Here is a 17432-nt window from a genome sequence, read left to right on the forward strand (position 1 = left end):
TCATGAAAACACACATTCAATTATGAAACAGAGAGAGAGACCTTATACATCCACTAGAAAAAAAATTCACAAGTACAAGATCAACCCCAGTGAGCCCCAGGAAACCCACACGGGACTAGAAGCCACAACAGATTGCCTCCTGCTAGAGGTAGCATGGGAGCCAGGGCAGAACAGGCTATCCATTTTATCCAGAGAATAAGAAAAGCTTGTTGCATGTTATTTTGTGCCAGCTGACATCAGGATGAGGGGAGAAGATTTAATTTTATAGTCTAGACCTCAACTTTGGGTCCAGCACAGCTTGGAGCACCTGGCCCAATAGTCTCAATTGCAGTCTACTTCATACTTCTGGGGACAACATTTTCCAGAAGAGAAATTTAGAGGCCAGGTATTATCAATGATAAAGAAATTTGCCACTACTGTTACTCATAATATTCATTTGCTCTACACTGATGGAGCAGGATCCATGCAATACACTGCCATGATACACTACCTCCTAGTAACTTGGTAATCTGCACTTAGCCTGTGATTCCTCAGGTGATAACAATGCTTATTCCCACAGGCAATAAATTAAAAATAAAAAGAAATATAATTTATAAAATAGAAATCCATTTCATTATATCTTGTTTCAGTTTATGGAATTTTTTCTTAAAGACTGAACTTTATTCAATCTACATAGACACACAGTTATTCACGTTCTCCAAAATCACGCTTACTTATATGAGAGCCTCTGAATTGATGAGGCTTATCTAAAAGGAGCACATCACTGCTTCATGGCTTGGAAAACTTGCTTTTTCATTCTTTTGTGGTATTCAAAGTGTATGAAAAACTTACTTGACTGTGATAACTGATGCTGTCCTTCTCAGATCAGTGCATCTCATAAGAATATAAGACAGTAAATACCAACAAAGAACTCACCAAAACTGAAACTACTATAAGCTGGCAAGTCTTTGCCACAATCTTCATATCCATACTGAACTCTGAGTTCCTTGAATATCAAGCCATTTCCCCAGGGTGCACCACAGAAATGGCTTCAAGGTGTTAACAGTTTGCTTACCACATTTGCTTCAAAAAAGTTTATTTTTCTACCCATACTTCTGATTTTCATCCAAAAGAAAGGGAGTAGTCAAAGTCCATGTAACTGAGTACAGTACAAAACCTAAGTTTACAGAAAGTTTCTATTCCCAAATGGTATTTAAGTAATAGTATTCACCTCTTTTGAGTTAGACTACAAAGTAAACCCAGAGGCACAGAGGTGCATCATGATCCAGATGCTACAGCACATTTGTGAGTCAACCTTTACAAATGAGCACAAGGGTTTCAGAAAACTTGAGCTGAGTGCTGAGAGAGTGTGCCACCTCTACAGAGCATTCTTGTGAGTCACTGGGCACACTCACAGAACACAGAAAAAGCACCCTTTGTGAAGTAGGGTTTTTCAAAGCATTTTTTATTAGCTTTTTTACTGGAAAGCTTATATTTCATAAACATACTCTGATAATTTTCATTTAGGTAACCTTTACTATAGATGTTATCAAATGTTTCATTTTTAATATTAATATAGGATTAGTAAATATATTATCTTTCTACTACCACAAAGGAAATACCTGTATCTTCAAATTTGTGGGATTTTATTCCTAGCTGGCTGGTCACCATAAAAGCTAATATAATTTTCCTTTACAGTAGTAATATAAATTAATAGAATTTAAAATAGAAAACTTTCAGTATTAATGATATGTTTTTTAAAAAAAAGTATTTTGAGAAGCCTGGAGAAGCAAACAGAACTCGAGATCCAATTACAATAATAACTACAATAAATAAGTAACATGCTTCATGCACAATATGCCAGCCTACCATGGTCTTTAGGTAAATAGCTACTGCTTTACTCTTAGACCAGTCTGTTCAACTGTAAACAACTAATGCTTGTCAGCAGTCTCAAACTAGAACTCTTCATTTTAAGCAATCGCTCAGCACAACTTCTCACTTGGGCAAAACACTGCTAGGAAATCATCAGGGCTTGGGAGAACACTTCTGGGATCCAAATCCTGTTGTGACATGTCTTGGAAAGTATAATAACAAGGTGAAAGTTGTCACTAGTTCACCAGTTCTTTGGAGTATGGCTTGAAACAGTTCGCTAAAAAAGCAGTTTTTAGTGCTACAAACAGCAAGAAAAACAAACAAACAATAAACAAAGTCACTCTGTTCCACTAAAAACTTTACCTCTCCTCTAAAGTTTTCAAGAAAAATGTTAAATTATTTCATCAACCACATAAACTAATGCTTTTCTAGTTCACAGTAACCACAAAAGAATGACTGACATGCATGATTCTTGTCTCTATGGCATTCACTTCCCTAAATTTCTGTTGCCAGTAAGACCACAAGGAGTGCAAACCTAAACTGAACAAATACCACTTACACCAGCACATCCACATTTCTAAGCACATGATCTTGTGAACTGAAATCAACTGGATTTTCCTGCTAATATATTTCATAGGACTCTGCACCTCACCTTTAAGGCAAGGAATAAAAATACTTTGACAAGCCATGAACAATGCCAGCAGTTGCTGCCATGATCCTCCATCTTAAGCACCTGAAGTACCACATGAAGTGACTTGTATACAAGAATACAGTGGGGAAACCTTTGTTTAAGAGTTAGGGGCACACATCCACAGGTAGTTCATCCACACTCACTACATACACCTCATAGAAGACTACTCAAGCCATTTCTAACTCCCAAGCTGAAACTAGTCCTTTGTAGGCATTTATGAGAAGTGCATATGGACAGACAACAAGCAACAGAGAGCATCTGAATCTGATGAGAATGTCACTCCTAGCCTTCAAGGACAACTTATAGATTTTGTATTAGCATCATGGTCAAATAGCATTCGCCATATACAGAGACAAGACTCATTTCATCTGCAATGTTGTTACAAAAAAAAGTAGAAATCAATACCATAAAATTAAGGTTTAGATGGTGATGATACTTAAGGCTATACACCTAAGGCATTTTGTTTTGTACTGTTCTCAATAATGTTTGCACTGTCTCTTCAGGTTGAAAACATTTCCCTAACTGATGATTAATACACATTTTAAGAGTACATGCTCAGCACTATTACTGAGATACAGAATTTTTACTCATTATGAATCCATACACATCTTTGTTTGAAGTTCTCATGTCAGAAGAGGTGTAAAAACAAAAAATTAAATATGGAAAAAATGCAGAGGAAATATTTGCTTGTACTTCTAAACACAATTTGCAATATCTTAGGATTTAATTTACTAAATTGTAATTCTATCCCTCACTACAGATTTCCTCTAAAATATTTGCAGACATCCTTACAAACATCCAATCATTGTTAAACTGAAAGATCACCAGTGAGTAGATACTATACATCACAAGTACTATTCATCCCATAGCATTTAATATTGCCAATATTAAATGAAGCATTTGTTACATCTATAACTATACAATTTATTTTTTCTAATGGAGACCATTAGCTCTCATTCACATAAATGTGGGGTGTTTGGAAATTTGTTGCATATGGAATCATCATTCATGCGTCACAGAACAAATTCATGAATTCACCAACATAACTACTTTGCATCAGCAGGTCCATATAATAAAAGATTATCAGAAAGGAACAAAAACAATTTAACCTGCAGGAGATAAATTAGATGTGTATAATTTAATTGCATAGTTTACATGCAGCAGTAAAGTTCCCCATAGATATCAAATATGGACTTTTAGACGTGGTAGCATTATTATTTTCAAATGAGTGATCTACACACAGAGAAAACAGTGTTACTACAATAGCACTTACTTCACTGAGGTTTCTAAATGTTTCCTTCCTAATTCATCGGTTGCCTCTGAGCAGATTAGAAGGAAATATCATTCTTGCCCTTCCAAACACTGGCTACAAACACACAGTCACAGAGCTTTGTCAATGTCATTGTCTGCTCTAGTGAGGAATGCTGACCAGTTTCCTTGTCTAAAATAGAATTAAAAATGGAACTATTGGAGACCTTTGAGTTAAACAACCCAAACTATGTGTCAGGTACATTAGTGTTACCATTACATATACCAGTCTTCACCATGATAGTGTACACAGTGTAGTACAAGTCTTTGACTAGATGTTTATTTTGGTTTCAAATTGATGTTAGTGCCTTCCTGTATTTTCCATGTCCACCCTGTTCACTCATTCCTATTCAACTTGACAGTTGCTTAGAAAATCTACTGTACATTACAGTTCAGAACATCTCAACTTTGTTATCCAAGGCTTGCTTTTACATTCAAAATATGAAGACTTTTTAATTGAAGAAGGAAGAGGCTGATCAGTTACTCACAGTCTCTCCAGGGATCTCAGTCCAAAGAAAGAGCCATTCTTCAGCCACAAGATCTTGTTGTTACTCAGGATCCTAGAAGTCAGGAAAAAAATTGGTTAATGGAACATGATAATTCTACTGATTAAAAACATGTAATTACAGTAAATGACTGCTCAGTAAAAATACTAATCAGAAAATTCTCTGCTCCATTTGCATTTTCCCATCATAACAGTACATAAAGATTACCATTTTCTTAAGCAGCTAGTTTCTTCTTTATTAAATAATAAATGCACTCTCAAGAACATCAACAAATGAACTTTGGTTGCCACTTGAAAAAGTATGAAATTGGTAAGTATCCCCACATCTCTTGCCGATTCACTGGTGAATATATTTGTTGTATTTCCCAGTCAGCAAAAAGCTGATCACGCAAGAGACACGTTAAAAACCATTCCACTGGACTGAAAAACAATCCAGTCACTTTTCAGTGGCTGCTACAGCAGGGATATACAGAGACTGACACCATACTTTGTACAGTAGAAATTCAGTAATTCAGCTTCATCTGTCCATTCACAACCATCAAGCACATGTGCAAAATAGCTCTTATTCCTACTGTCAATCTCACAAGAGATCCTAATTTAGTGTCTTCCTTCACCACATTTCAAAAGCAGTACAATACGAACATGCAACTCACTCTGAAGATGTCATCTATTAACATTTTACAAGATAAGAATTATTTGATTTCAAAGTCTAATAAATCATTTTTAATACAGATCTAAGATTCTACTACCAAATCTTTTTCCAAATGCTTAAAAAATGGGTTCTCCAATGCAGCTCTATCATTTTAGTGGCAGACAGAAAACAACTTCAAAATAAGAGACATTGCCTGTTATAAAGCTAGTAACAAGATTTCAAAAGAGATCTTAAGCTCTCAGCAAGCAAACTCGATTAAGTCTCAACTTCTTATTTTTGTGACATTTGTTGCACAAGCCTACCTTAACTTGTCTGGCTTTTAGTATTTCCTTTTACTTATAAACAGTGCTTTAGTGCATCATATGAGTCTTAGAACAACTTTCAAGTCTACATACAAGAGACAACAACACTGACAATGAGACAATATAATTACTGATACAGGACACTTAAGATGTTAGCAAGAATTGGACATGTACAAATAACCTGATGCAATTTTTATGACTCGCTATCAGAAGGCATGAATAGCAGAGCAAGTCAGTTTTGAGCTAGGAGCTAATCTGGCCCAATACAAAGGTGTTTGTGAATATGTTTGGGCAGCATTACTTACAATTCAGAACAGGCCACTATAAAACACTTGTGGCAATTTGAGGTCAGACAAACACTTAAACCAAAGTATTTGAAAGCACACAGAATCCTATTTTTATCACCAAAAAATACAGATATGCCCACTACACACAGGCATTATTCTGTCATCAACTAGGAAACCATATTTCACAAAATCTACCTCTTACTTCTCAGACTAAAAAAAAAAAGTATGCATTTCCCTAACAACTCCACTACAATATGTTTTAGGAATGACAAGACCACAAGGCAGCAACCTGTTTCAAATTTCCATTATCTGTCAGATTGTTGGTTTTGTTGTTTTTTTTTTAAAAAAAAAAAAAACTTTACAGGTACCTACACTGTGACCAACTAAATTGAAAATTTGCATTAAATTTATAAACATCTAAACAAGAAAACAGATACATAATTTTTTCTATTATTACATTCTGTTCTTTCCTTGTTCTTATCCCCTGAGGCTGCACTGCACTTGGATCATTTAAGAAAAAACAAAGTCTGAAAATAAAAACTGGCTGGGCTTACAAAGACTAACATCTTGAATTCCACTTTGTATTGGGTCATTTGGTTATACACCATGTTACAGAGAGACCATCTTTGAGGTCTATTACAATGACATTAGGTATAAATATTATATTTGGACTGTTCTGCATAGTCTGATTTGCAAAGATACATGTACTTCAGAACTCTCCTCTGGCTTAGATACAACTATTTCTGTCTTTGAAAAACGTTCATGGTGCCAATTTGTTTTCCCAGACTTTTGTTCATCGTGCCTAGAAAAAGAAGGCAATCTGAACATCGCTGGCAAGTCCATGAAAACCCCACAATTCAGCAGCATGTCTCCTATTCCACCTCCAGGTCTCCTCCATGTACACAGACAGAAAGCGGTATCTTTTACTCACATAAAATAAACTCAAAATAGCAAAATAAAATAGCTCCCCATTTCTTTATCTAATAAGAAACAAGTTTTAGCAGAACACTCAGATCATAAAAGAACACTCAGTAAACACAGCAGCATGGCTCATGTTTTGCAATACTGCCATCTCATTGAGTCACAATTTCTCCTTAAGAAAAATGAAATGGAAGTCTTGAAAAATATAACAGAACATACCTACATAGATTTGTGTTTCTAAAGTAACTCTTTCAAATCTTTGCACCAGACTTTCACATAAACTTTCACACTGAGATCAGGTTTCAAAACTTAGGTTTCCTTAAGGGCCTTCTCTTTACACAGCCAACTAAAACGCAGGTTCTATAAACATGGTAGTATGGATATTATAGTTAAAATACAATTGTTTTTCTGTTCAGAATGTGAAAGAATCATGGCTTTAGAGAAACCTAACATTCCAGTAAAATCTGTGGGGGAAAAAAAAATAATTCTTCCCTAACAATTAATATAAATTACCCACATTTCATTGAGCTTGTTGGTCTGTTGAACAGGAAGGATTCACCTGCTTTTAATTAGCAGCAGTCATGCCCCAGAGCTTGCAACAGGCTGTTATCAGAATGAATTTTGGTTTGCACTAAAGAGCAGTTCCATGAATATGAAAAACTGTATCCCTGGCAAATATAAATCACATCATTTTTATAGAGTAATTAATCATTTATTATGTTTTAGTGCAAATCATGAAACTTCCTTTCTGAGGACGAATGTTGTGGGTTGGAGCTAGAAGGGAGGAAAATTACGTTGTTTGCTATGCAAACAAAGAAACGAAGCTTAACTACTGATGATGAAAAGATACCCTCTCAAGGAATCAATGCCTAGTAAAACTGTAGCCCTGACTCTTAATGCTCAAGTTACACTGAATAATTTTGTATATTACTTCTTCAAAAGAGACTGAATATACACAAAAAATAAGAAATATAATTAATAATGTTAGTTTTCATATTTCCTTTAAATGGAGTCACCTGTTTACAAGATATGTCACTAGTGATCTACAAAAATTTAAGGAAAAATAACATCCTTTTTACATACTAACAGAAACACAAAAGTTCATTGGATAAACACCCAGGAAAAGGTGCTATTCATGTATTTGATTTTGGATCACTTCCAGATGTGGTTAAAAGTACTTTTAAGGAACACATCTAAAATGAATCACTTAATAACTAAATAAAATTTTGTTTTGTTTAAGAACAAATCACTGCTGTGCCACACTATTATGAAGTATTTCTCACATCTTATTTATTCACAGCATTTTCACTTGCCTTATTTTTTCTTCTCATGCCATTTAATCACAATGATAAAATAAATATTGCAACACGTTGCAGCTAGGCAGCTGGTTAAAATAATTATCAGTTTCTAGCCATGTGTTAAGAATCTCACATTATAAATATTTTATTCTGAGAAGAGAAACACTGAGAAAATGAGCACTCTTTATTCCAGCAAAGCTATTTTCCTAAACCAAATTCCATTCAATGTTTTACTTTTCTTTTAAAAATAAAATAAATAAATCATTTCCCAGAGAAGCCTTCTGTGAAGGTATTTATTTTAGAGTTCAGTTTTCAAGCTGAACTCTAGTATTCAATATATGTCACGATCCAAACCCAAAGTAACTAGAAGGTAAAATGTAAACTGAACATATCAGATGATGGTACTCTCAGTCCTACACCTCATGGGATCCATCTCGCTAAACAGGACTGGGGAGCACCAGTAACCTGACCAGACACCTTACTGAATTTCAATAATTGCATCTTATAGCTCCTTCTCCAGAGACATTCCAAGGGATCATGTGCCCCAGGGACAGCATTCAGAAGACAGTAACTCTACACCAGGTTTGTCCTTCCCCACAGACTCTGAAGGGATATCTGTCAAACGCCCTCTTATGACCGGTAGCTACACCCTAGAGCACATTATCTACATATGATGCAGATACACTTCTCTGGTGGGCTGCAGCACAAGGCTATGTGCTGTTTCATTCTTACTGCATTGGAAAGAAATCATCCAGCCTCACTTGTACACAGCAGTAGTATTTGTTTGGAAGATATGAGAACCAGTGGTGAAAGCAATCCAAAAGCACAAAGGAACTGCTATGAGATAATTAGCCAACTGGCGCCCCCTGTCTCCTCGGGCCAGATCACTGCCCTCTTAGCAACATAGTCATTCAGTTTTTCCTTTTTACCCACATAAAGGTTGAAGGTTCATGTTTACATGGAAACCTTTTTCTTTCCCCTCTTCTCTAGACAAAGCAACTATGGTGGAAAAAAAACATACAAATAATTGAGATTCAAGGCCAATATGTTTAATGAGTCACAACCCATTTCACTGAATACCTTTCTGGTCAATTCTTTAGAATCAAACACAAATCTTACTACCATTATCTTAAACAGCTTTCCACGAGCTCTGCCTTTGTGAAAGTCTGAAAAAAGCCTGCAGGGAGATGTAATCCTGTGCAACAAACTCTTATTCAGGTATAAAATATACCCAGAAAAACTAATATAGCATTTCAAGTTGCACTGAATAAAAAAACTCTCAAGCATAATGCAAACAAACTTCACCTACAGCTACTCAAGCAGAGGGAAAGAATCTCTATGTCATGCCCTTGAAGTCAATGGACTTAGGTTCATTCATCATAATAAACAAATTCCACATCTGAGTCCTCTACAGTGAGATGATACCACATCCCACTCAGTAAAACCTACAGTGTAAGTTCATGCAGCAGTGAATCCCATGAAAAAACCCCATTTCAGATAAACAGGCCCAAGAAAGACAAAACATTTAGATGGACCATGCTGTTCCCAAATGCATACTGAACATAGAAGGAAGAGTGACTCATTTCTGAAAATATGCATTTCCTCTGATAATATTCACAGGAAAAAATACATTTATTTATTTTTCTTAAGTGAAGATTAAGAAAATGTCAAGTTGCATTGGATTTTCTACTGAGCAACCTAGGAAACAGTTCAGACCAGACTTAAACCAGATCTGTATCTAGCTGATGGATGAGCTGAACAGCCAGTATCTAGAAAATGAACTCCTCTGAGCTCCTTCACTTACAGTGCATTCCAAACCCAGTTGAAGGTACACTGAAGTACACCCTCCCGCCCCTGCTGTGTACTTCCTCTTAATTCCCACTGTTTTTTTCCCCGTTCATAGATTAAAAAGGTGCGCTAGGTGGATAACCAAGATAATTTGGCAAAAGACAGAATGGTCAGCCAACAAAGACAGTAGGTCTGGGACCTCTGTGCAGAGGCTGTTTGAAGAAATTGTTTTTCAAGTTCTGCACCTTCTCTTATTGTAACACTTTAAAGCGATGGGAAGTACAGCAGTAACAATGGAGTAGCTAAGACTGTGGCTGCAGCAAATGAGAATGCATCCAAATGCAGCAGCAGGCGCAGAAACAAAAAAAGAAAATCTACATACCTTTGGAAGGCCTCACGTAAGCAAGGATATCCAGCAAGATACTACTGCCTCCACTGCTAACACTTAAATGAGGTCTGGGAAGGGGTGGATCCTGGCTCCACTCCTTCCAGTCATTCAGGTACATTGTTTGCACCTGAGCTCCCCTAGGTTGGCCCTGCCTTCCCAGCAGGTGCTCCATCACTGCTTCAGGCCATGACTTAGCATTTCCACTACACTTATACACTAACTTCAGTTCAAGCAGAGCAAAATAACTTTCATTAAAAAAATAAAATACAAACAGCAAAATATAAACAGCAACCAAAAAAAAAAAACCAAAACCCTATATGCACTAATAATAATCATTTTACATGGTGTCCTGATAACAGTAGACGTGTAACACCATAAGCTCTTTCTTTCTGAGTTATTATGTGGCTAGATACAAAAGGTATGTGTGCAGACATCCCACAAACACCTGGGCACAGTAGTGAGAAATACATGTGAAAATAGTACTTCATGGTGTCAAAATAAAATTGGAATTGTTTATACTGAAATACCACAGTTTAAAATTAAAAATAACTTATAAGGTTTTAAAACTCTTCTTGGTAAACCAAAACATGTATAATTCATTGAGAGATGCACCATGAAAAAAATATATATATTATTATATTATATTTATTTATATATATATTATGTATATATAAGTAAAGGTGCTTTCAACAGAAAAATACCAGTAGTAATTGTAGCTACTACTTAAGTCTTCAGCACATCACATCAGAAGTATGCATCCATACTGGGAGAAAAGCTGTATTAACAAAGTGATTGAATATGTGAAAAGAGAAAAAATGCCCAAAAAACAGAACTGACAGCTCACCAAAAGAAAAGGGTGTGGCAGACAAGCATGTATTTTGGTAAGCAAAGAAAAAGTAGCTAAAACTTGTAAAAAGTAGAAAAGTGTTATCAGTTTATATAACCGTCTGCATGCTTAGAACTTAAGACAGTAATTCATAGTGCCTATTATAAAGTCTGAATTTGAGAATATCCAAAATTAATTTAAAAAAATAATAATAAAGCATCAAGAGAAGTTATCAGAATGGTACAGATGCATATAAATGTCTCAAGCAACATCTCTCTTAACTAAGATAATTACGGTCTTTATGTTGTTGTTGGGTTTGTTTGTTTTTCAAAATAAACTATATGTGCTGTCACTATTGTTAACAAGAGTCATGCAAGCAGTAAGACCAGGCCAGTTAGCACCCCTAATTCCAGATGGTTTTATTCCAGCACTAGAGAAAACAGAAAATAATCAAAATTGCCTTTAAACCTAGATAAGCAGTGTTACAAGTGGTGGGAAAAGGTGAACAGCTATAGGCAAAGCAACTCCAGGGTACCAATTGTGCTTCCAATCAGAACAGTATCAATTGAATGTTATTTCCTGATCCTCACACTATTTGATAGCAAAAGAAGTGAAAGAATTATAAGCAATGAGAAATTTCCTTCTAGATAATTATTTGAGTGAAAGTTCTTCCAAATGTGCAAAGAAATGCTGTCTGTCATACACTTGATAGAATGTAGTACAAGAAACAAGAGCATTCCCAATATGAGGCTTATTATCTGATCACTCACATTAAGGAAATGCAATACTGCTTTTGTCAAAAAGCACTGCTCAGCGGCGAACTTTCAGAAAATTAAAATATAAGGTGAAACTCTTATTTTTGTTTGAACAGTGAAGAAACTTGTGGCTTTTCACCAATAGACCTCTTGCATTATGCAAGAGGCTGCCAGGTCACATTCAAAACAACTAAGCCAAAGAGTTCTTGCGTAAATCATAGCAACAACTGATTTAGTTGACTAAAAATCATACTCAAAAGCATTTTTGTGTAAACAACATCAGAAACCGAACAGTAAAACAAAATATCACCATCCATAGCAGGATACACAAGTCATGCTCTCTCTAATACTGTTTCAGTGGTATTAATGTATTAAAAGGAAGCAGGAAGGCCATTCTCAAAGAGAAATCTTAATATGATTTTGTAACAGTGGGAGAGTTAAAGAACTCCCAGCTTTAGAAGCATGCTCCTTCCACTACAGTGTGATATTCATTAACTGAATGGGAAAAGAAACAGCAGGAATCAAAGCATTACTAATAGGACTCTAAGTACTGCAAGAAATAAATGCAGTTATCTATTTTATGATTTCTGTCAAGCGCTGGCAAATTTCTAAACTAGATGATCCTCTAAGTAAAGCCCATTTTCCATACAAACTAAGATGTAAAAGTCACATCTACAACTCAGTAGTGACTTCAATTATCATACAATAATTATATGTCTCAAGTTCAATCAGCTGTACTCAAGAAATTCAACTCCTAGAAAATATTTAATTAGTGGATATCTGTAGAGATGTAAACAGTACACATAATAAAACACTGCAGTCCTACTTCACTGACATCATAGACTACTGAAGTGCTGAGGATATGAAAGCATGATAAACCATTACTATATTCCTATGTGTATATGGATTTATAGCATCATTAAACTGTCTAGATAAATCTCACTTTAAGATGTTTTTAACTAGAGTGCAGGTAACATTATCTTTTGATAAGATAGCATATCCATTACATCTTTTGAAAATTGAATTTTCAAAATTCGCTACACCTACCCCATGCACAACCTGTAGTCAAGATAATGAAGTGTGTGTTTAACTTTCAGTGGTGAGTCCTACTGAGTTTAGAAGTATTACTCACACTAATTAAATATAAGTGCATTTGTTTTTTGAAGATCAAAGATTCTATTGTCAACATTTATTTTTTTTTCACAAAAGGGAGGAATTATTTAAAACTATCTCTACAATGAGAAGGAAATTCTTTTCTTTGAATTTTCAACAATACTATTTCTGAAAGCATTTGCAGGCATGACAGCGTGGGTCTGCACGCCGTGTTGCAGCTGGTTTAGCCTTTGGTTCACTGCATAGACTCTACTGAATACATACACAGACACATATTTAAAATGTATTTTGATGAGAAAAGACCAATATAGAATAAACAAAAATAAGTTTTTCACTGGGGCAGTGTAATATGAAAATTAATTTAAGCCAGTCATCCTTTACAGGAAAATCAGAGAATAATTAGCTTTTCGTTGAAATAAGTGGCATTATGGTGGGAAGACTTCCTTATATTTTAGCCAGCCATACTTTCATACAATTCATCAATAGCAGTGGTGCAAACACCAGGAGGAGCAAGTGAGTGACCATTGCAGATTTGAGTATTTCAGCATGCCCAGCATCAATGAGACAGCCAAGAGTCAGAGAGGCATACCTTTATCCTGTAGGACATGGATTTTTACACTTATTTCAGTGGGACCAAGGAGTTCGTATAGGATAGATCCCCTTTTCAAAATGAAGGTTACTGCAAGTAATTTGCCGCAGTGATTCATTGTAAGAAACATAGAGCTTAGTCAAATAACCATCAGCATTCCAATCTCTGTTACTCTGAAAAAGGATTAAGAATTCCTGAGTCATCATCCCTTGTTTAATACACTTTTTATATTACCTTCAATTTATTTCCCTCACAAGATTTTTTTCAGCTTCTTTTCCACGTGGTTGCTCTTATTCAGCCCATCACCTTTCTTTTAAAATCTGAAACACCGGCTCTACTTTTCCCAGTTTTGCCACCTTTGTATTTCTATAACAGCATTCTGAAGAGCTTCCATACTGCTTCTGAAAAACATGACCGGGATGGTTTAAAAAAAAAATAAAAAAAATTCATGTCTCAGTTACTCCAACAGATAAACAGCAAAAGTGCTGAATATAAACCCAGAAAAACAGTGAAAGTTTCTCACTGTACTAATTTGTTTTGATTTCCTCCCAAACAGGTTTGCTTTTATAATGGTTATATCCTAACTCATAGGTTCTGCTTGTTGTATTTTACAAAAGATATCCTCAGTAGTACTTTCTTAAATGACAATATATGTAAGCTGATAATTCAATAAAATACAAAACTTATTCTGTATCCTTTGGGTAATGTATCTCAAAACTAAAAACCTGAAAAGAAACTCATCTGATAACAGGAAATAATTCCTAGGTGAATTTTAAGAGAAACTCTCCTCTCAGAAGGAGACATTTTAAAGAGCTAGTTTGTTAAATCTGAATTGTTTGCTCTATTTTGCCTCAGCCATTACAGCTACACATCAGAACTCTTCTTCAGTGCTCTGTACGGTTTCAAAGAGGACAGAGGAGCAGAAATTTAAGAGCAAACAGGGAGTGACAATGAAGTTTTTTTCAGGTCCTGTAGATAACTATCAGTATATGTTCAGCCAGATTGGGATCCTGAAATTTGAAACAGGTGGTGATTATTCATATTTAATCCAGAGAACCAGCAATCCCTGCATAATGCACACAGGCCATCATATTAGTTTACAGTTCTTTGGTGATGGCTTAAAAATAGTTTTAAAAATTGAGATTCAGAACAGCATCCAGTTGAGGTAGAAAATGAAACACATGTCTAATTACAGATAATTTACTATCTTGAAAACATCTACATAGGAAGGGACACCAGACCGACTCGGGGCAAATCAGGATGTTTGGCAACATGCCCACTTTGGTTTTGACCTTTTCCATAGACAGAAGAGAGAGATGCCCAGCCATCCAGCTTGCTCACAGACTACCTGTGATGGGACCCTACCACTATGGCTTCAGACATCACAATGAAAAAGAACTGTGATCTTCAGAGCCCATTTCAGAAAAAAATGAGCCCAAAAGAACATATATTTAAAACTGCCTTACTTTCAATCAGTATCAAATTTATCTTGTTTCCAGCACTAACTTAGAGATCACACTAAAAATCCTATCTATGCTGAAAGTGAAAAACCCAATATATTGAGCATAAACTTTGTAAGAAGCAAACATTTTATGTTATCTTCTAGCAATAATCAGGCTTTCAGCTTTTGATTTCTGTTTGAATATATATCATGATGTGCCAAATCAGTACACTGAATTAACAGCTGGAAGATCCAGTTTGCTTTGATAAAAGTACTGCTTTTGAGCCTAAACACTGTTGTTTCTTACCCTGCAAATGGATTTTGCATTGGCCAAGGGCAGTATGGTTACCTTAAGAAAACAACCTAAAAGCTAAGATTCCCCTAAGCAGTTTGGGAAAGCAGTGCTCACACAATGTAACAAACAGGAGCAATCATCTCCCAGAGCACCTACCTCTCAGCTTCTAAGCTAAAGTGGCCAGAGTCTTACTTAGGGTTTGTCTTTCTTTAATCTTAGCCTCAAACGCTATCTATCAGCTCAGGTACTTAAAATTATCTTCCCATCTTCCCAAGGCTGTGTTGTTCAATATTTGATGTTCTTTCCATTTTAGTTATATCTGCAATCTTTGAAATAAAGCTTTCAACACAACTGTTCAAAACATTCATATAAATAATAAAAACAAACAAACAAAAACCCACCTAAACTTTGACCCAACTTCCATCAGACAAGAAACTTTCTCCTATCTTGTTTTGTTTCTTTCACATTAGTTACGGTTTAGTTCATTCAACCACCTTTTTTGATCCTTGATTGCAAGTATTCAGCATTACCTTACAGGGTGCATTTCTGCCAAGTGGCTCCTAAGACATTTACTTCTACAGTATTTGATTGCATCACTTTTACAGTAATAAACTCTGGCAGCAATATCCACAAGGAATTCCAAAGCCTTTGTAGGGAATCATGTCCTGAAGCTATCACAGCTATGTCAAATGAAGCTCAGTTAATCCTAATGGTTTCCTTTTTCATTTCTTTTAGTGGTTTTCAAAGTTTTCTTAAAAAATGATGACAGTGTAATTTATTCATTTTTCAGAAACGTCTTCAGATCCCTGAATAAATAATAAGAGCAATAGCATCTTTCAGGGATGCCTGAAATGACATGAAGAAAGGTTGCTTAAGTGAGACTAGTTGCACTCATTTTCATAAAAACAGCGAACGTCCACAGGAAAAATAGAAGAAATAAAAGGCAGAAAATAAACCCAGAACGAGCAGGGCAGATACTCATACATATCACAGTATCACCAAGGTTGGAAAAGACCTACAAGATCATCCAGTCCAACCATCCACCCATCACCAACAGTTCTCCCTAAACCACGTCCCTTCAACATAATGACCAAACATTCCTTGAACACCTCCAGGGTTGGTGACTCTACCACCTCCCTGGGTCCATTCCAGTGCCTGACCACTCTTTCAGAGAAGTATTGTTTCCTAACGTCCAGTGTGAACCTCCCCTGGTACAGCTTGAAGCCATTCCCTCTAGTCCTATCACCAGTTACAGGAGAGATGAAGCCAACCCCCAGCTCACAACAACCTCCCTTCAGGTAGCAATAGAGAGCAATAAGGTCTCCCCTGAGCCTCCTTCTTCTCCAGACTGAACAATCCCAGCTCCCTCAGCCTCTCCTCATATGGCCTGTGCTCCAGACTCCTCACCAGCTTTGTTGCCCTTCTTTGAACAAACTCCAGGACCTCAGTGTCTTTCTTACAATGAGGGGCCCAAAACTGGACACAGTACTTAGGGTACTAACGAAGAAAAACAACCAAAATAAACCAATGTAAAGGTTGTCTGGTCTGGTACATATACAATTAATCATCTACTTATTAAACTGCTCCAGAAGTAGAAAAAATTTGGAAATTTGGTACTTTAGAAAAGCAGCGTGACCTGCTTCAAGTGAAGTAGAATGACGAAAACAACCAACCACCCAAAAAAAACCAAAAGCAAAACAAAAAAAAACAAACAAAAAAACAAAACAAAACAAAAAAACAACCATTTAATAAAGAGCAGCAGGTCCTTAAATAACACCTGAAATAAATACCTCAGGGATTCATTCCACATGCAAGATACGTTAAGAGTAATGCATTCTTCAGTGTTCTGAAAAGTGAGGAGGATGTATAACCTTCTGCCAGGCTCAAGTTCTTACATAATATCAAAAAAGCACTGACATAGATTAGGGATTATTTTAAATTAGCATAAATAAGTGCCACAGAAAAGTTAAAACACATCAGAAAACCTCATCTAAAGAGCTGAATTAACAGAGTGTATTGAAGATTAGGTAAAAGCATATTTTCATTTACAAAGGTAAATGCTTTCAAAATTGTAACAGAAAGCATAATGTGTAGAATTTAATGCCAGAAGTATTTACTCTTCTACAATGTTTCATCCTAATCTCAGTAAAAATAATAATAATAATAATAGTAATAATAATAATAATTGAAAATAAATAAAATACACCAAACCTGATACAAATTAAAATCTTTCTTAATTACAGCCAGGTACATGGAGTGGCTCCCTTGCACAATCTATCCTAACAGAAACCAATTACATTCAAAACAGAACAGAGGAAAAAAACAGTAAGAACAGCTCAGTATCTTAATTATAAATGATTCTGGTCTAAGCAATATTAACATTTATGCAAAAAAATAAAAGATTGCCTGAAAGCATTTCATA

At 35.7% G+C, this 17432-nt stretch overlaps 1 protein-coding gene across 2 annotated transcripts in view; it reads right to left on the minus strand.

Moving 5' to 3' along the window:
- ADGRA1 (adhesion G protein-coupled receptor A1) overlaps nt 1–17432 on the minus strand; it is a 241001-nt gene that overhangs the window by 194075 nt on the left and 29494 nt on the right. Inside the window, exons 1-2 of one of the 2 annotated variants that reach the window (XM_015867230.2) lie at nt 9986–10024; nt 4339–4410 (exon numbers count right to left, since the gene is read on the minus strand). Coding sequence is in view for 1 of the 2 variants with exons in the window: in XM_015867228.2 (XP_015722714.1) it covers nt 4339–4410 (72 nt within the window). In the remaining variant the exon portion in view is untranslated. Of the gene's footprint in view, nt 1–4338; nt 4411–9985; nt 10025–17432 lie in introns of those variants that run through there. The other variant, XM_015867228.2, reaches the window with a different exon arrangement.

The sequence above is a fragment of the Coturnix japonica genome, chromosome 6, assembly GCF_001577835.2.
Source record: "Coturnix japonica isolate 7356 chromosome 6, Coturnix japonica 2.1, whole genome shotgun sequence".
Taxonomy (NCBI): domain Eukaryota; kingdom Metazoa; phylum Chordata; class Aves; order Galliformes; family Phasianidae; genus Coturnix; species Coturnix japonica.